This window comes from Bombus vancouverensis, chromosome 3 (assembly GCF_051014615.1).
Source record: "Bombus vancouverensis nearcticus chromosome 3, iyBomVanc1_principal, whole genome shotgun sequence".
Lineage (NCBI taxonomy): Eukaryota > Metazoa > Arthropoda > Insecta > Hymenoptera > Apidae > Bombus > Bombus vancouverensis.
The window spans coordinates 21,173,712-21,194,165 of NC_134913.1; the positions used below are offsets into that span (position 1 = coordinate 21,173,712).

Consider the following 20,454-nt stretch of genomic DNA (forward strand, 5'->3'; position numbering starts at 1 on the left):
AATTTTGTTACACTTTAAATAATCCAAAACAGACCTTAAAATACTATTAAATGAAATACGATAGTTAATAAATGCAACGATTTGTTTAAAAAAACAACATATTCATATGTCGCATCTGATTTTATCAAGTTTTGAAAAATAATAATTTCAATAGCTTCTTGTAATTAACTTGTATGCAAAATATGAATTTGTAAATCAATTTTATATTACGTTTATGTATAAATAACGATTTTGCCACTCTAATCTTAAACAGTTGTACGAAGTATAAACGCCGCAATAGCTAGATAACATTTTGGCTATTGGTTATTCACATATTAGCTGATCATTGGATATTGAATGCGCTCTAAAATTAGCTGTAATTGTCCAATCGGCAGAAGACTGGAATACGAATCTCTTATGCCTAACGAAGTAATACTTAAGCTACTCACGTATTCGCAAGTGAAGGGTTGCTAACTTGGAAGTTGAAGCATGTAAGTAACTTTTTTTCTGCCCGTAACTCACCTGCCGATTTTTTTTTTTTATTTAATTTCAGCAGCTCTTCCTGTTCAGAAAGCAAAGACCAGACACGCCATTTTGGGATGCAGAACATCATTTGTTTTTCACTCGCAATAGTAAAATAATTTTGTCTGCATATTTATACTTGTAAATACTATAATTATACGCGACACAAATTGATTAGGAAACGTAGAAAAATTACAAGTTCAAAATAAGAGCACAATTTATTTTTACGAAACTTAGTTTATGAAATAATTAGATTACACATACGCAATATCATATACACAATAACAAAGTTTTGTGTACATTTACATATTATAACTGGTTATAATAATTTCAGAAATGTCTGCTTCAAACATATTTTTGATTGTATCTATAAGGTTTAGTTAGCAGCGTATAGAAATATGTATAGATATTTTAAAAAATGGGGAACATTTTGGAATTAAAAATGGTGTTTTTGCTTCTTTGAAACAACGAAAAAAGAAAAAGAAAGAAATGCAAGAATTTTTCGCAAAATATATTATTATTATTATTATATGTTCTACTAACGTTTCATAAATTATGCGTATATATGATCATTTCTGTAAGAACTATACCGCAACACGAAATATATATCATGACATCGTTTTATAATCCATGTAATAAAAACTGAAATCCCGAATGTTATACCAGATCAGTGGGTTTATATGTATGTACATTATTTTGTGTATATAATTTTTATATCGTATATCGAGCTCATCATCTAATGAGTTATTGAATTACTAATGAATGCATTTCTCTCTCTCTCTCTCTCTCTCTCCCTCCCTCTCTTTTTTCTTAAGTATAAAAATGCTTTTCCGTAGAAGCATTCATCAATTTATTAAAAACGTTCTTATCTCACGAATAATTTAAGAATTTTATTTTTATGATTACTTTATCGCAGATATCGAGTATAGTAGAATTACACGAACACGATGCGGCTTGTTTTCAACGTCATAACATAATTATGTAATTATTATTATTATCTATAACAAATTTCGTAATAAATATCCTATAGAATAACTCTCAAAACAGTTTCTTTTTTACCGCAGTATACCTTTCCATGTAGTTATCATAACCATCGAGATTAGCGAACTGTTTCATTTCGAATAAATTTCCTTCGACAGAGAGAACGGAAATCTTGGAATCTTTCAAAATTTTGGTAGGTATCGCGCTCAGTTGTAGACAATTTTCTTCGAGTCTTAAAGTTTTTAGGCGCGAACATTCCGCCAATTTGTCAGATATAGTCGATATTTGATTTTGATTGAGGTTAAGTTCAACCACATGTAATGCCGCAGCCGCGTCGGGAATTACGGTAATTCGATTCTTCGATAAATCCAATACGTCCAGAAATTTTAACTCGCAAAACATGGGGGGAAATTCGGTTATACGATTGTCAGATAAGTTGACCTGTTTCAAACGTACTAGTTTAGATAAAGACCAAGGGATACTTTTTATTTGGTTCGAACTTGCGTTTAAACATTCTAACTTGGTCAATGCTCCAAGTGCTTCGGGCAAAGTGGTCAATTTGTTATGATTAAGATTCAACTGCTTTAATAATGTGAAATTCCCAATTTCATCGGGAATATGGCCAAATTTGTTCTCCGATAGATCCAATGTTCGTAACAGTGGCGACAAAGCTAGTAGATTTTGTGGAAATTCGTCGAGTTTCCTCTCTGACAATTTTAACGTTCCGGTTTTCTTTGCAGTTTCGTAATGCTGCTTCAAGCCAGAGTTCCCCATTTTACTTTAACATCGGCAAAAATAAACCCGTATACTTGTTCCCAATTTGTTGACATCAGAGGTTTTACACGGGTTTATGTGAATAATAACTTTCTACCAATCTTCGAGAGGCATAAACAGGAAATATGGTTTTCGCCTAACTCGCTTTATTTTCTTAACAAATGATCGATCAAGTTATCGGAAATGCACGCAATGTCTCGTTATACATTCTCGTTGGTTGCTCGGTACTCACTCCTCATCACGGTTAAACCGTGAAGCCATTGAAATATATTTTGCTACAGACTGTATTCGATCACATCGGTGCGGTGGACGATGATTTTTGCGAGCCACTGTACCAACGTAGCAGAGTCAGTCGTTGCGCCGCCACTCCTCCGATTAATTTTCACACGGCGATACTTATGAAGCGAATCGTCGCAGCGGGTTAACCAGTGTCGCGGTTTCTATTCTCGCGCGAGTGCAGTCGCAGAACATGCTGCGCTTGTAAAAATCAGTCGTTCGAAAACATCCTTCCGAGATCGAAAATAGAGTGAAATGTCACCCGAATGACAGTCGGCCGGCCATATTGCTCTGGATGGTGGTTGTGTTCGAATCGTGACCGCGCGATGGCGGTTCGCGCGCTCGCGCCCCGAAACATGGCCGACAAACGAAGATGTAGCGGTGCACGTCGGGTTTACATTAGACTGAAAACGCCGCGGCAGTTACTGGTGTGTAGTTTACGATGCGATCATTCGTAGAAATGGTGAGATAGTGTCGTGGCTCGAGAGGACATACTATCGGCTAGCGATGGCCTCCACGCCGAAGTCGGAGAAGCATGCAGGTGAGTGATATACTGTGTAAGTACTATGACCTACGATCAAAGAGAACGTATGTAAGTATGTAAGTATAGGATGTTCTGCAACAACGACGGAACCCGGCCGTCGTCGCCGTTCTTCTTTTTCTCCCTTGTCAGTCAAATTCTTACTCGTTTACGTGCGTATCACAAGAATTTCTCACAGCTTAACATCCTCGAACGCCGCTATAGTCACTGCCGCGTTAATCTAAATATTAGCAGTGCAATCGTTCACGGACGCTACCGGACGCGAAACGTCAAAAGCATATGCGTTAGCACGCTTCTTCTATCGTTTCTCTTTCTCCCTTCTTTCTTTCTTTCTTCTCCACATTGCGTGTCACATTGCTACAGGTGCCCGTTTCATTACGATCGACGATTACAACGGGCATCCTTCTGAAACGTGGGTAATATACCTTTCGACAAACATCACGCTCAGCGAGTGTCACTTATAAATGAAGGAAGGGTAATTGCGCCCGGTAAACGCGTTTACAACTTCACCTTTCGTTCGACTCATCAAGATCGCATCGCTCTAATTTCAAAGATTCCATTTTTCATACGAAACTAACGAAATTTGTTGCTCGCGTTCGAATCTATAAATGGAAATTGCATATCGTATCGTCTTTCGTAGGAATATGGTACACATTTTTGAAACTGCATCTGAAAGGACTAACGTTGGCCGATGTTGCCCGAAAGTGAAAGAAGAACCGCACGAAGAGTGGAAATAAAGGCACGAGAGGTGGAAGAAGCATTGTTGATTTTCTTCCTCTTCTAGTCCATAGAGTCGAGATTCGTCCTGATGCTAGGACAATCGTTTCCTTTCTCGAAAAACGTTACGCGGCGGATGCACGACACTGGTAATAATACGCGGTCGCCTGGAGAGTGTGTCAATAAACCGTCCACGCGCCAGGGGCGAGCCCAATGTAATCCGAACAGCTGCCCGTGTCGCGAGTTTTTTTAGTTCGCGTTCGCACGCTTCAAACAAAGAGTTACATACTTACTTACATATACGTAGGTCGGCATCGAATGCGACGATATTAACATGTTCGTCGCGTAAGTCTCATATTTCCGTTGGTACGCGTATCAAAAGCACATATTAATTTCGATGTCAAACTCAAACTATAGGTTTTCTCTAGGAAAACTACATACGTACATACATATGTGTCGTGATCCGATCCGATCAGCAGTGAACGTGTTAAAGCCTCGAGAAGTCAAAGTCGTAAGTTTGTTTACGTTGTTTAAAAATTACACGGAACGCGTCGCGTTGCATCGAGCATGCGGCTTTTCATTTCGATTGCTCTCTGCGTGTAATTGATAGCGGTAACTATGACATGTCGTTACGTTGCTTTTTACTATATGCACATGTTGCACGCGAATTTAATAGAAAATGGTGTGGTCACGCATAATTTAAATAGCACACGTAATACATAATACGCGTATTTATTAGAGACGGAGGTCTATCAGAGGTTTGAGATGTTTTGAAATATTTTCAAGTGCCCTGTAAAATTACCGCACTATCTTGAAGGTATATTTATCTAAATGTCGAACAGTATTCTACGCATGAAAGATATTCTTATAACAATGAGAATATAAGTGCATATTACGTACATATTCTAAGGATAATTAAAATAATTAATATAACTATTGACACGAATGTTGATAACTTTTGTAATTGTAATTATAACACGGTATGCATATATTGTATATAAAGGGCGAACAAGTCACAGACATTACTATTAACTTGCCTATTATTATTCGTATAATACAGATTCGTTTTCTCGGCCTTTTAATACTTCATCGAATCACAAACATCGGACAAAATTTATACTGTACAAGATGAAATACACGCATAAATTATTAACGAAATGTACACACTATTATCTATTCGACGTAATTTAGGCAGCAATTTGAGACTTTATATTATCATAAAACGGCGATGTAAATTTCTTTCTTTCTTTCTCTTTTTAATCGCAAATTGAACGTAATAAAATGGCCTCAGAATATCCGACGCTTTTATTTTATTATTATAACGAGTACTACTTATCGGAATTGTTATGTTCGATCACGTAGGACTGGTGACGGTTAGATATTCTTCAAGTAAAGGCAGTTTGATCAATTCGCCGGATAGCTAGTAGTAGCAACTAACACGGTATATACCCTACGTCATCTGTCGCTGGGTAATTGTGTTTAATGCGAGTTGATTTGTTCCCGGTTGAAATCGTGGAGTGTCTGTCATGTTCTGGCATGGTCTTTCGCATCTGAAAAATAAATCCGCCGGATCTGTCCACGGGTTACAAACGTTAACGGGTTTAAGAGAAAAAGGCGTCAACGAAGTCACAGTTATTATCGATTAACAAACTTTTAATACACTTTTTACCATCGCGTCAAGTCGTCGAATGTAGCAACAACTTTTTTTTCCACCTGATCTATTACATTAGAATTTTGTACATTATATGCATTCCTTTTCTGCGTATTTTAAATGTTTTTATCATAAATCAACTCGAACAACAATTTGACAACGAAACAAGAACAAACGTAAAAACGTAGAATTTCATCTTGAATCGTATCAATTACTTGAGATTTGACTAAAATCGTGGGAAACAAAATACAATCGTGTCACGATAGAACAGTCTTTTTTAAAAATATCATTACGTTATCGTGTAGACACATTTTTCGGAAAAGTTTTATTTTTCTGGTTACTTTTTGGTAAAGGATCGAACAATGAAGCTGGTCCAACCGGAAGGTGAAAGGTACCTGAGCCGAAAGATCATACGAAGAGTGACGACGAATGATCTTTCTTAAGACTTATATATAATATAAGAGCTTAGTCTCCCTAAGAAACAAACTATATCTCATTTCGTAATTCGTCGCGTATTACACCCAGCTACTCCGATAGATTATCGCCAACGCAACGTCTCGAACAGGTGCTCCGTTTCGTGTTTACCAGTTACTACAATACTTAGATCGAGAAAGAATCGAGTCTCTTCTCGGCGAAACATCGCAAGCTCGCATTTCGCGAGAAATAAATACTCTCGTAGAACAATTACCATAGCCATAAACAGAAGAACGTTGGAGAAGGGGAGAAATTGCACCCTCTCGGTTAGACGAGCTGGATACTGCGAACTCGGTCAATAATAAATCCACGGTTTTGCCAGGGAATTCCTGATGAAAAGCGTACTCTCGTTAAATTTCCAGCTAGACCGGCTGGTTCGTTGAAATAATTCTATGGTGTGTCGCGTAAATGCCCGCAGCCGGCGATGCTTGAGCAGATTAAACGACTTTGTCGTTGTCTGGAAAAAGAAAGGGAGTAAGGCGAGGGTGAACAAGGAAAGGTAAGAACGTGCGCTAGATCGAAGTGCGATTAAATTCTACGCGTTCTCTGGCCTTTCTCCTTTCTGCTCTGTTGACATTGTATGTGCGAGGTCCAGCCGTTTTGTCAGTTACGCTCTCCTGCTGGATCTCCTCGGTGAAAACAGGACACGGGAAAATATAGGGTACGCAAATATAGGTTGGCATGTAAAAGTGCCTGTCTTACGGTTGGAAAGATGAAATTTCGGCGGAGTAGTTTCCTCTTATTTCTCCCATTTTTATTTTTTTTTTCCTTTTATCTGCTCCTTTTCTTTCTTTTTCCTTTGTCACAGAGGGACGTTGTTCATAGAATAACGATAAAAAAATGAGACTCGTCACGTTAGATTTGTTCAATACATATCGATTCCATTTTTTCAAATGTTTCAAATGTTTGATTATTCTGAATTTCAACTTTAGTCCGCGATATCCAACGACATAGCGACTTTACGAAGACCACTGACTTTACGAAGCAAGTAATTCATTAAAGAGCGACCCGTCGACAATATCGATTATATTTCTCGAGTAAAGAATAGTCAAGAAGCAAATACCGCGCATACATTATACCATAAACAGCGTCAGGAATAGGAAACAAATCCTATACGTTATATTAGACGTGTGTACACATAGGCATAGACAGTCGATCATCAACGATCGTACACAACGATGATCGGGTTTAGGATTAGATTCTTAGATGCTCGTGTTTCTCGATTCTCGATGCCATCGGTAGCTATGGTCGACGCGAGACCACAGGGGCAAGTGTTGTGGGTCTCGTATACCGCATACATCTGTATATCAAGCACCGATGCGATGCAGCGTGAGGAAGAGACCGGGATTTGTAGCGTGTGCATGGTACATTCACCGGCGATTCATGAATATGCATCTGTTTTCACGTTTCGTCGAGCAAACGTGATCTCGGTACACGGATTAGAGGGGAACGTGCACGTGCGAAAACCAGTCGACGTACGTGTTACGCTTGATCCTAATTTAGGTTCTGATCCAACGGATCCCATGCGTCTTATTCTTCTGTAGGCTCTCGTTGCACGCGCATAACGCACACGTTGCATCGCATCGAGGCTACTAACTGAGCTCGATACGACACCTCCTTCGCCTTCCTTCGGAAATTAATCGTCGTCATTATCGTTTCCTTATCGTTCAATATCTCCGCGTATACAGATAATCGCGGGTTTTTACGGTAATCGTCATGGCGAAACGAACCTGAGCCAAAGAGTCTTCTTGTTCCGTGATACAACGTGTCTGCGACAAAGGATCGAGCAGGTTGAAAAGAAATTTTCCTAGCGGTAGGAAGCTTGCTGGACGAGTCACAATGGTTGTGGGATTCGTTTATAGAGAACGTAAGTTTTGCAGACGTTTTGTTGCTTTATCTTGTACACGAGACATTTTTTTACCGACGTTAATCGTTTCGTGAAACGATAATCGATGGTTTTGGTACGAATGTGACGATATGAATTGAAATTTTGGGAGATTCGGCCGCGTTAGAGCCATAGAAAAGCGTATACAGAGAATTCCATTAAAAAATTGTTGCGTCTAGTCGACGATAGATCCAATGTATTTAAGAGGTAGTAGTATGGTATATATCGGGACTAAATGGTATCTTAATTTAACTTGATTTCCTTCCTTCTTATTATTTCAGAGTTATTAGGGTATTATTAGGTGAGAAAATGCGAAGAAGTTGAACGACGTTCGAGACGATAAAATATCGAGATTAAGATATCAAAGAGTATTTGGAAAGTTGTTTGACGATAAGCATTCGAGGACTTACAACTTGACAATTCATTTAAAATTGTTAGAAAGTCAGTTAAAATGTAGGCTATTCTTATTTATCCGTAATGTACTATTAAAATAGGGTACAAGTACTACCATCGAAGTATGGTAAGGAACGAGTTTTTGATAAATTATTAGCCATTTACATTTATATTTATGATAAATATCCTAGTTTTTATTGATTTGACACATCATGTATACAAATATTACCCTCCAGTTATTCGTTTCATTCGATTTTCTTGCATGTTACACGTAATATACGTAAGTATGTACATGTACAATAATGATAGATTTAAAAGTCGAAAATGTAAATCAATTAAGTACAACACCGTTAAGGAATTCATCGATATTGTTATATATTTCTTTCAATCGTTCTCTTATCTTGCTTTTCTTCCATTCCGCGATAGTACTATAAAAGATCATTGTCGCGTTACGTGTAATGTATTACTAGGATTACGGACAAATACTATTTACGATTAGCAGTAGATTTTCTGCATTTCCTTGAAACGATCGGGCAGCAAACATTTCACGTAACTAGAGATCGTGCGATACAAATTTGTTGATTCGGCTATAATTCCGAGACGATCCGATATGAAATTTTGAGAGTCGCGGGGAGCATGGCAAGGGAAAGGTGGCAGTAGGCTACGAATAAAAAATTCAAGCTTCGAGTGTTTATTAGTTTTCCTCAGATATTAATGAAAAAAATATTTCGATAGCATATATCGAATTCCTAATTAAACCGTCCTCGCTGTAGTAGTTGTCGATTGTCAAACAACCGATGACTGATGACGCAGTGGCGATATCGGCTTCAGTAGCTATAGCGCACCTACAATTAGACCGCTTCTTTCTAAGCTACGTTACGTTTTAATTTCGGTGGCCGAAAAATGTTAGTTTACGATACACCGTATGCATATGTTATATATACATGTATATATTTATATTTATACAGATAATAAAACACGTAACCGGCGATCGGCCTCGGTTTTCAAGCTGGATTGGGTTAGCCGGCCGCAAAATGATCAAGCATTTGATTGCCTAATCACTTTAGAGAATGTTTAAATGGAACATGAAACGTGCGTGTGTTTGGGCGACCAAAGTTACAGTAACCTGTTTTACGCGGAATATCCTACAAGTACTGAGGTCGATATCGTTATTGTATTATTACGTATCACTGGCTATTCGACGAGTCGCCGAGATAACTATTAACTATAGCGGGTATAGGCAGAATTCGATGTATAACGCTAAAAATTTTTTACTAATATCTCGGAAATTAACTAGTACCTGAGGTTCAAATTTATTATATGTGGAGTTCGCTATTTCGTTCTCTCTAGTTCCATCAACCCTCACAAATTTCGTGCCGATTGGCCACTGGGAGGAGGGGAGGGTGGGATTTCGCGACTTTATCCGTTAATTCTTTTAATCACCTGCAACTCTTTGTCGGTGAAACTGTAGAAAAATTAATAATGCAATATAATCTTTAAGAACGACAACCAAAAAAACAAAAAAAAAAGTGATTAGCCACAAGCCAGAGATCTTTGTTCGAAGGTAAGTGACCGATCGTTCGAAGCATGACACCTAATCAAGAGGAAAGGAAAGCTTTGACTGGAGGAAAATTATAATCTGCACGGTCGTTTTCTTACGCGAGCTAAACCAATTTATGGTGCAATGGCAATGACAATGTCCATTGCATCGTCGACGAAGACGAGAAGCAAAGAACGGCGAGCGAGATGAAACGAGAAAAAGAGGAGGAAGAAAACTAGTTCTAGCCATCGCACGCTGACACAGTGCTGCAGGGGTCCGCAAATAAATTGTGCCGCCTCCTTCTCTGCTTCTCAATTCCTCGTCTCCTCTCCTCGCTCTCTCTTCTCTTTTTCTTCTCTTCCTCTTGCCTTTCTCTTGCCTTTCTCTTCTCTTTCTCTTCTCTTTCTCTTCTCGGCTCTGCTCGGCGAAATAAAGAACGAGCGTAAGAGCGGCTGCCTATGTGCGTGGCCTTTTGTCTCGTCTCCTCTTTGTATCTTCTTGTGTCTCATTCTACCGCGCAGACCTTTGCGAGGCTAGACTGTGCACGCGCGCGCGCGATCCTCTCTCTCTCTCTCTCTCTCTCTCTGTCTCTCTGACCCGTTAAAATAGACAAGCCTTCTTTCCCGGCCAAAGTCACAGATATTACTGGGCGATCCTGCTAGTGGACGGTCCACGAGTATTAGCCGCGGTTCACCTCCGGATTCGCGTGCGACTTGCCTCTCTTTGACTCTGTCGTTTAAACTCGGACGGACCTGTTTGGAATCCGATCCGCGGACCAGATTTACGCTCGGTGCTCTTTCGTAGACGTCTCCAACGCACTCGTCTAAACGTCGAACACAACGAAACGACGACGTCGGGGAACAGTCGGTGAAGTTTTTCGGTGAGATTTTCAACATCCTGACGAATTTCAGCTGATCGATCAATTCGGATTAGTTTTTTGTGATCGATCGCGTCAACGCACGGTGGAAACTAAGGGACACTACGGTGCACAGATCGGAGAATCGTGTTGGCTTGGTGTGAAAATTCGTTTCAGACTGATTACGTTTTTCCGAAGGATAATATAGAGCTGAAGGTAAAAGTTCTCGATCGTTGATCGCGTTAATCGTAGAAGATGGATTACTGTTGTAAAAATGAGTTACGTTAAAGAAATCTAGATGCTGGTATAGAAACTTGGTTGTAACAATCGTGGCGAATCCGTTTTACGTAGGTATATCGGTTTTATGTAATTGTTCGCGCTTTGGAGAAAGTGTATGGACTATTACTTCGAAAGTAGAGATTCCAATCTTCCAGAAAATACACAATGAGGAGATTTATGGAAGATGAATCGACGCGAGCAACAATCCGTGTTCGAGATAGACGCAGTGTGTCTCTAACGAGTGATTAGTTTTTTAGTGGATATATATTTGCCGTGGTGAAGTGGATCGATTCTTACCTTTTCTACGATCGTACGACTGCGTGGATATTGATGGTTTTTGCATCGATGGAAAGTGGATAAAACGAGGTGCATTAAATATAGGAAGATTCGTGTTATCTTGCTAAAACTTTGTAGATTTACAGTTTGGAAAATGATAGAAATCAAGGTAAATCAACATCAAGATTCGTGTGAAATTTTGATCAACTTTCCGTTCCCACGTCTGACAAGATGGATTCGGTTATTCAGTTATTCACTAGACGTAAAAATTCCTCATCTTTAATTCGTTGATAGAAAAGATAATCAGCCAATCGTTATACTAATCGCCAATGTCACAAACATAATTCATTTAGGAATCTTTTCGCCTCTTAATGCAACATCAAAGTCCTATTAAAAATACATTATGTTACATATACGTTTGCAAGAACGAAAATGAAGCGACTTGATCAAAATTACCTTATCTTTGTCAATTTTAAACTTTATGGGCTAAAAGATTTCTTACTAAAGCATAAAACATCGTCCACTATCATCTACTATTATTTATTGTCAAAATCTTTGGAGGATTCGTCGCAATGTAAAGATTAATAGATTAATTCGTATTCGAAGATAGAGACGATACATCTAGCAGCAATGATCAGCGGTTTAACAAAGTTTTGTAATACGAAGATTAGGGGAAGATTCGCAAATTCGATACGAATACTAAAGCTTTTCATATGTCGGATTAGCTTATTAAGAAATCAATGGCGGATATGTAAAATTGCGGTACTAATCTCCACGATAAGTACATCAGTTTTTCACGATTCACATTGCGTTGATCCAAGTTCCATGGTTGATGGTGTGTAATATAGATGTATCGCGTTACATCAGAGGCAAAGCTTTCCGAGAGCGAATCTTTAGTTGTTCCGCGATCTTCCACCAAAACGGAGCTTCGTCGAGTAATAAATCCATCGATCAGTTTCTAACTAGAAATCGGAATGTTTCTAACAATGTACATCGCGTCGTATAACAAGTAACATTTCTTTTATTCTCATCTTTATCTTCTCATAGCCTTTCGTCCTGGTGAATATCAAATACCTACGTAAAAACCTGCAGATTGTAGTAAATATTAATGTATTTTTTATACATCTTGATAATAATCTTTGCCGATCGATCGAGGATTTTAGGACAGTATCTGGTGTTACGCGAAAAGCACGGTTTCTCGGTTTATCGCTTCGTGGCGATTCCCGAGCATTTCAAAACTCGGGAACAGCGTGTATCGAGTTAGTCGTTGAAAGTAAAGCTCTCGATTCTTTTCCACGAACAATAGCGAATCACTTCACGATCGACGACTTGGAAGCTCTAGGATAATTCCTGTGCCTAGTTACACCAAGTAAACAATTGCTCGACGTTCCTTCTTCTTCACTTAGAACTCATTTTTACTAAGTTGGTGTAAAGTGGATTTTCTTTAAAATCGACTAGTTCGAAATGGATGTGCGACGAAGAAAATTGAGAATTTACTTTTGGTGTTTGAAAACGAAATTCTCAATGCAAGTAACGTTTATATTTAAACGTAAAAGTGTGTCGCAGTAACAACTAATGTTGATTTGTTCGATCGGTGGCTCGGTTTTACTCGTTATTCACTCGTTTTCCAGATCAAATAACAGCGGTGTTTCATGTTGAACGACGAATAAAATGCGATGAATGAAAGTGGCATGGGACTGACTCTGCCGATGATGCTTGTCAATGGATCGTAAGATTTATTTATAATGATTCTTTTTTTAGAGAAGATAAAGAAATTCGAATAAATTTGCCGAATAAAGTGAAAAGCATAGATAAGGCTGACATCATTTTTCTAATTATACTATATGGAGAGAGATTATCACATAAATTGCTAGTATTGCATGTGGTTTGTGTGTGTACACGTTTCTCTGAAAAGAACAACAACGTTTCAACGAAAATATGAAAATTCATCGAACGGTTAAGTGATCTCATGATCAGAATAGTGAGAAAGAAAAAATATACAAGAAGAATATATATGTAACGTAGAGCCGCGTAAAAAACGTTGGTCACAGTTAAAGTTTAGTAGCGCGTCGAGTGCATGTTTTTAATCAAATACTTGGACGAAAATTCCGTCTTATATTTAATAGTTAATCTTGGTTGTTTTTCTTCGTTCGGGTTCCGCAAGTAATCCAGACTATGTTTTAATACAATCACAGCTTATTTATTCCGCCATTTCATCAAGCCTTTTTTACCATTTCTCTCTAAATAAATAACACGAATCAATGGATAAAAAAGTCGATCGTTGAATCGTCTCCTTTTCCGAAACGGAACTTTTTGAAAAAAGTGGAAAAACCATTATATGATATAAAATATAAAATTCAATATATTTCGTACTGAACGATTAAACAGAGCGAATGTTCTATACTACGTTATAGTTAGAAAACGATGATAAATATAATTCTCGATCATTTAAAAAAATATTGTCCGTCTCGCTTAATAACATTTATACATGTATTTCAATATCCAATAAGTGAAAAGTTAAAACTAATTGTTTCTTTATGGACTTGATAAATTCGCCCTTGAAGACATTGGACATTTCGCAGGTCTTCCTATCGAAATGCTTAATCGTTAATTGCCGAATTTATACACCGTCGTTTACTCATTGTCGGCATTTACAATTCGAGCGATTCCAGCGGTTCGAGCGGTTCGAGCGGTTCGAGTCAATTCGGCATTGTGACGACACGACGTCGCGTCGCACAGATTTTTAACGCGCAAACATCTCGCTTACGTTAGAGCTCGCTCGCGAAAATGTCGCGACATGTGCATAAGCAAACTGAAGTGGTCGTACGCAATTTACGGATTCGCGTAACCAACGTTCCGATCAACCGATATCGTCGAATCTTTCCCTCCAGCCGTTTCGTTTCGTTTCGCTGAGATCGAGCGTGTTTTTCCGCAAAGTGGTGATTAAAAGATCTACGCGATGCTCTTGACGACCTAGATCGCGACACGTCAGACGATCTGGAGCAAACGGCGCACAGATGCTGCGTAATAAACGATCAAGGCCCGATTAGTTAGCTGAATAGAAGCCGGCGCAGCGACCGATATGCGTTTTAATCCGTGCGAACGACGTTCTGCGGTCAAAGATGACGACGATAAGCGACATCGAAGCGATTACTTTTCATTCTTTGAACAATTAAACAGCAACCCACTTGGAAACTTTGGAAATAATTCGTTCATTAATTCAATGAATTAAAGAGAAACGTTTTTCCAGCCGAGATAATTTAATCAATTAAGCAATTTCAAAATTGCGACAAAGATGATTAACGGATAAAACGAAATAATCGTATCAACAGCAGAGTCAAACTATTTAATTATTATATAACTAATAGATTCTATATGCTATAATATGGAAGTTGTGTGTCGTTAGTTGCATTTAAATATTCTGTCATTGGCCGTGTCTTAATCGTGCAAACCAATGAAATTTAATTAGAAAGAATAAAAGTTAACTGAATTAATCGGCCGTAAACGGATTTAAAAAAGATCAGAGGAGAAACAAAAACACCAGGGGCAGATGGAAGGAAATAAAAAAACCAGTCCAGGATGATAAATTTTTATTTAAAAATTATGATTTTATTTTTCGTTCGCTGGTCAGCATTAACTCCTCTTATTGTTTCCACGCTAAAAGTCCTATCGATCTTCAAGTTCCACGTCAAACGCAAGAGAAAATCGCGCGAATCGCACCAATGGATCGTCCAATTCGAAAAATAATGCAAAGTCTTAGGCGTGACAGGAAGCCGAGTATAACTGGATCGCAAGTTCATCATCGCTAATTACGATTATTATTAATCAGGAAGTTTCGGTCCGTCGCGAAATTCCCGCGGCTCTGCATAATTACAAGGCTGTCGAAGAGTATGCTAAATAATTGCACCGGTTTGTAGTCAAGATTGTTCTTGGGGTTAGGTTAGGACGTTGGTACTTTACCAAAGTCGGCTAATTTGTTGTTATTCGACAACGTACTGCTAAGAGAGAATCGTCGATCGTGGTTCTATCGTGCTTCAGACGTTTCTCTAAACGTTCACGTTTAGAGCTGACACTTACTTACTTTAACACTTTCAATACAGATTCTTACATTTCTTCTTACATTTATAGACGAGATATTTTGCATATCTCTCGAGTAGTACGGCTCCTCCAAATAACAGAAATTTATTTTTATCGACGGGATTAACCGCGTTAAAAGATTTTAAACACAGAATACGTTGTATTTTTAGAAATAAATCTTTCTCTTTTTCTCTTTCCTTTATCCGAAATGACACCTATAAACATACAAATATTAGATATATGAGACATTTTATGTGCTTTTAGTTGCGAATATTGAGGGTAAAAATCAGTTTTCGACCAATCCTAAACATAAAACGTGCTACAAATAAAGAGTAAGTAAGTTTTAGGCTGACCTAGAGCGTTTCGTGATATATCGCCTGTGTGCATACCAAGCGGTTAATTTAACTGGAGTTTACTTAAAGAAATGTTCGTCCTTCCGTGCAATATGATACTAGTTCTCGGAAGAATGTCCTATTTTACCAAGCTTCGTTTTCCATAAGCTTTGCCACTGTTTCGTTACTATGATCAGTTTTTCATTCAGTCGCGCTATTAACAGTAGGAGAAACGTGAAAATTATTGTCGACATACCTGTTAATGATAGAAAAATCTGTATGTTTCCAAACATTAAGATATAGCACTATACTTACATACGTACGTATCCATAAATAAAATATTTCCTCTCTAGTTGAATATGTGCGCATTTTATTCACTGTTTTCTACATGTACCTATTTTCTGTTTTACCCCGCATGTGTCTTTCAAACACCGTATTTCTTTTTCTCTTTGCATTATCTAGCTTATAACAATACATACATATATCCACCGTATCACCCATTTTTGTTCTTTTTACGGTTCGTTTCACCCTTATTTCACCAATAGGTTACCTAACGAGGCAGCCACGTTTCATTTCTTCGACAAAGGTTTGAAGTCGTTGCCTCGTATGTATAAATTTGGCCAGAAAACTCGATAATTTAACGAGAGCAAGTAAGCCAGAAAAACTTGGTCCTTGTGTTCAGTCCAGCGTGGAACTAGTTACGTTACACGATTGGCCTCCTGGTCTTGTATCGAATCATAGTCGTTCGGAAAGCGGTAAAAAGCGATGGCGGAATCGCGATCAGGGCGGTTGAAGGTGGAGAAAAGGTCGACTTGCCGCTTCAGCAACCGTGGATCGTTTGTCGTGAAAACTGACGGAATCTCCAAGTATCTCGCCGCTTCACATTATATCATACGTACTACGTATTACGTATAGCGCGGCTCTTGATCGATGCATTTTTATCAACCGGTAATTCCATTTCATAAACTCGATCCAGTCTGATCAAGCTTTATAATCAATATGATCAAGATCATATGGTTTAACGAATGTTTGTTAGAACGTATTCATGATTTTTGATGAAATATTTTACGATGAAATATTTTACCGCTTTATTAGAAGATTTTCGACTTGTTTAGTTAGAGTTTGAGTTCTTATTGATTTTTGAAGGTGACTAAAGAATTGGAGAGATAAGTTCTGTTTGGAATTGCAAAGTAATTAGAAATTTAAAACTTTGTTTTACGTTGGCAGATTTTTATGCTAAATATCCACCGCCCCTAGTGTTTGTAAGGCATCTCGTATCAACGTAGCAGATTCAAACGTTTCCTATTATTGTTATAGAATTTAAACGAATTTAAACGAGTCGTGGGTTATATTTCACAGCTTATCAGGCAACGCGGGTACATCGATCTGCTCGGTGTCTAGAAAAAGGAAAAAAAGAAAAAAGAGCAAATTAGAAAGCCATTGCATTGAAACATTTCCTAGCATTAAAGACATTCGTTTTACGCCAGAACTTGTCTCGGCTTTCGTCTTTTCCCAAGCTTGAAAACCAAATAAATTGAACGTTGAACCAAATAAATATATTATACAAATATCGCTCGAAATAATTCGATGCTGTCAGTAGTAGCAGGCTATTCGTACTATTGAATTTTATATTATTGCATTTACACGATGATAACATATAGAGCAAACGGTAATATCGTGTTACTGTATCTACGAGGTTGCATGAAAAACTAGGAAGCGCGGTAAGAAATCGTAACGGAAGATCCGTCGCGTTAAAATAGACATCCTGGAATTCGGTACATACTCCACTTTGCTATAGTACATATATACATATGTACTCGAGGCCGCTAAATGTAACATTGCACGTATATTTAGGCGCGGTACTGTCATCGGTGTGGCTCGATTTAAGCTTTTTCAGCTTTTCTACCTGTATCGTTCAACGATCATTTCACGAAGCACTGCGGAATCTCCGTTCAAATTCGTTGCAATTCTTACCGTTCGAACGTTTTACTCTAAACTACACGCATCTAAAATTTACTTCGATTCAATTGTACGATAAAATGATAAAATACGACGGAGCACGTTAAAATTACGAAATAAAACATTTCAAAATTCACTCGTTTCCTATTTTCACATACCATATATACCATATATATTCCAGTGAGCTTGGAAATTTCCTATTAACCGTTATGCGAATTACTCTAAATCCTAAATAATCGCATTTCTTCAAGCACGACCGTATCTTAAAATTATATCGCTTATCGTCAATTATAAATTATCCGCCACTCGTTGTCAGCGTAGAATTAAAGTTCAAGAAACGGTGTATCGTCGCCCGGTGTTATCTGTTTACAGTATACAGCATGAACTTGTAGTCACTTGCTAAATATACCTACTATTCGTGAGATCATGCGTGTATAATTACATACGGGTGTTTCTTAATAAGCTTACGTTAAGAAACGTTGCTGTTGTTCGATAGTGATCATCGATAACTATAGTCCGGTACTACCGTTCTCTACCGTGTGTATGTGTGTGTCTGTTGAAAGAACGGATCATCGAGATGTTTTTGCGTTAAATCGAACGAATTCGTGGTACAACGTGCTATGCGATAGAATGAGAAATAAAAAAAGAACCGTCAGCCTGCGTCTACGATATATATTCCTCGCGTGCTACTTGGTATATTTATCGCGGTGCTGCTTCGCTTTATCGCTTTTACCATTGCGTCGTTATCAAACAATTCATTCTTATAGCCAGTGGCGATTAGCTCTTAACGCTTTCGTTTCAACGAAAAATTAATAAATCTCCGTTGAAATCAATGAAACATTCTTCCTTTGTTTACGCAAAGACAAATGCTCAAATATTAGTAGCGGCAGTGGTAAATAAAGAATCTGTGTAAACAGCAATTTCAAGAAAGACCGACTACCATCGACAAATTTCCAATTCGCTGATGACTCGATCCAGTTACCCGTCAAATTGTGCAATGTGCTTTATCGTTGGTACAATATGAGAAAAAGGATTGTGCTCGGAAAACCCAGTGAAACAACAAACACCGATTGTGATCCGTGTTACGAGGATCCATCGTGGTTCTTAATGGAATAGCTTCTTAAAATGCCACAGTACGACGACAGCTTCCTCGACTCGCCGATCTTCCGGCGACGCACACGTAGCTATGCGGTGCAGAAGGGGTTCGTGCCGAAGTCGAAGAGCTTCATCACTGCCACGCCTCTGCTGTTGGCCGTGACCAATCACGCCAAGACCCTTTCCGGTTCCATATCGACCTGCAGCTTGAAAGGTAATTGGAAAAAAGAAATTCAGGTTAAGGGCATGATATATTCCGTGTTGTGGTTGGCCGAACGAGTCGAATGTTTAAAAGAACTCTCGCAGTCGCAGTCAAGGCAGAACATTCCCCGTTCTTGATTTCTTTGTTACTCGAGGAAATTTAGTCACGCGGTTCTGCTTAGAAACCCGGTTTCTCGTCTTCATCGAATACGCTCGAATCACGTTCAAGATTACGTTCAAGATTACGTTCAAGATTACGTTCAAGATCACGTTCGAGTTTACCCTGCTTTAGTTGCACCGTATCGTGAGTAGTTTTTCGTGCGCTTACGATTCACAGGAATTTTCATTTACATCGTTAGTCTTGCAATCGTATACTTCTATCTGTACTATCTATCGCGCTATCTAATTTTGTTCAAGGCAAAGTCAACCCTTGCCGTTGTACCGCGTACCGTCGCGTCATCCAGGACAATTAAATTCAACAGGATACATTCTTCGCGGAATATTCACCGGCCAAACGCTATCGACGTTTCCGGAATATCTGTTAGAGTAATTAAACTTGGGATAACCGCGTTATAGAAGCGAGTTTGGCCGCACTAAATATGCCATAGCCACGCTCGTGCTGTCAATCATATTAAGCACTGCCGGTAGCCACCTTCAGCTATTAACGCCTCCGCGGTCCGGGGTGTACGGTGCATACACCGATGTACTGTACACCATCGTGCTCCACCCCCTACGGTTGTGCATAAGGTATACACAAGCCAGTGATTTCCCCCTGGGCTAGCGGTGCGCTACAAATTGCTGCGTTCTCGCGCCCCGCTTTCTACCATTGGCAAACCATTTTCGAACAACGTGATTTTAAACTCGGTACGAACGTGTAAACAGAACGTTTTGCGTTTGCTCCACGTTTAACGGTTGACGGCTGATCCTTGACTTTTAAGACCAAGTGTTTCTTTCGAGATGCAACAAGGTCACTTTGAAAATTATGGAAATTTCTCTCTATAAAGTGTATAAGAATATAGTACATGGGTGACAAAGATGTAGTAACGTATGGATTCTTAGAGTAAGGACAAGTGATGATGGTAGATTTAGAGTTTAGAGTAGTTTAATAAGCGATACTCGATAACAACAGGACCGACTACAATATCGTCGTACGTCGACTCACACTCTACTTCTCAACTAACTCTCTGGCCGTTGTCGCATCTCTTTTGTCTTTTGCTAGGCCCAAGCACACGTGTTCCGCAGACGCTCGTAGCCAGGGTCAGGTAGGTTTTTTCTAACGAAACTAGGCACTTGTAAAGACCGAGGACACCTTAATAGACCCGACAGCGCCTCGGCTCTCGCAACATTGTCCATAGTTAAGTTGATGTTTCTTAGGCCCTTTTCCTTCCATTAGATCATGAGATATTCAAACTTGAGCTACTATCGTCAACTAGAAACGGAAGTCAGATTCCGTGAATACCGTTCTCCTGCGGCAAATATCGGAAAATATCGTGAAATATCGTCGTTTCCTGGAAACGCAGAAACTTGCACGGATTCGTTCATAAATACGCGATACGCAGATTATTATGCGAACCGCAACGTTTACTCCTGCCTGTAAACAAATGCGCGCGAGAGGGTGCAACATTAACAAACACGAGCCAGGACGC

General features: G+C 38.9%; 2 protein-coding genes and 1 long non-coding RNA gene across 11 annotated transcripts in view; 1 reads left to right on the forward strand and 2 right to left on the reverse strand.

The window, feature by feature from the left end:
- Window positions 1–700: 700 nt before the first annotated feature.
- On the reverse strand, window positions 701–2,821 carry LOC117157457 (leucine-rich repeat-containing protein 57). The gene has a single exon (XM_033335510.2). It carries the CDS (start codon window positions 2,254–2,256, stop codon window positions 1,540–1,542), a length of 717 nt encoding a protein of 238 aa, XP_033191401.1. The 5' UTR covers window positions 2,257–2,821; the 3' UTR covers window positions 701–1,539.
- A 67-nt stretch (window positions 2,822–2,888) lies between these two features.
- Window positions 2,889–20,454, forward strand: part of C3G (C3G guanyl-nucleotide exchange factor) — a 64,328-nt gene continuing 46,762 nt past the window's right edge. For 5 of the 8 annotated variants that reach the window (XM_076617519.1, XM_076617518.1, XM_033335506.2 and 2 more), the window contains exon 1: window positions 18,471–18,821. In XM_076617519.1, the coding sequence (XP_076473634.1) occupies window positions 18,638–18,821 (184 nt within the window). In that variant the 5' untranslated portion in view covers window positions 18,471–18,637. Of the gene's footprint in view, window positions 3,074–7,663; window positions 7,783–12,039; window positions 12,874–18,429; window positions 18,822–20,454 lie in introns of those variants that run through there. The other 3 variants (XM_033335500.2, XM_076617521.1, XM_076617522.1) reach the window with 3 other exon arrangements.
- On the reverse strand, window positions 14,718–16,593 carry LOC143302531 (uncharacterized). 2 transcript variants are annotated; one of them, XR_013058116.1, is made up of 3 exons: window positions 15,869–16,593; window positions 15,575–15,767; window positions 14,718–15,436 (listed from the first exon to the last, which is right to left on the reverse strand). It is a non-coding gene; the product is annotated as an uncharacterized LOC143302531 (long non-coding RNA). The 2 variants fall into 2 exon arrangements; XR_013058115.1 differs by having other exon boundaries at window positions 15,575–15,809.

Bases quoted from the DNA above. Each gene is read 5' to 3' on its own strand.
- LOC117157457 (XM_033335510.2), bottom strand. From the start codon at position 2,256: ATGGGGAACTCTGGCTTGAAGCAGCATTACGAAACTGCAAAGAAAACC.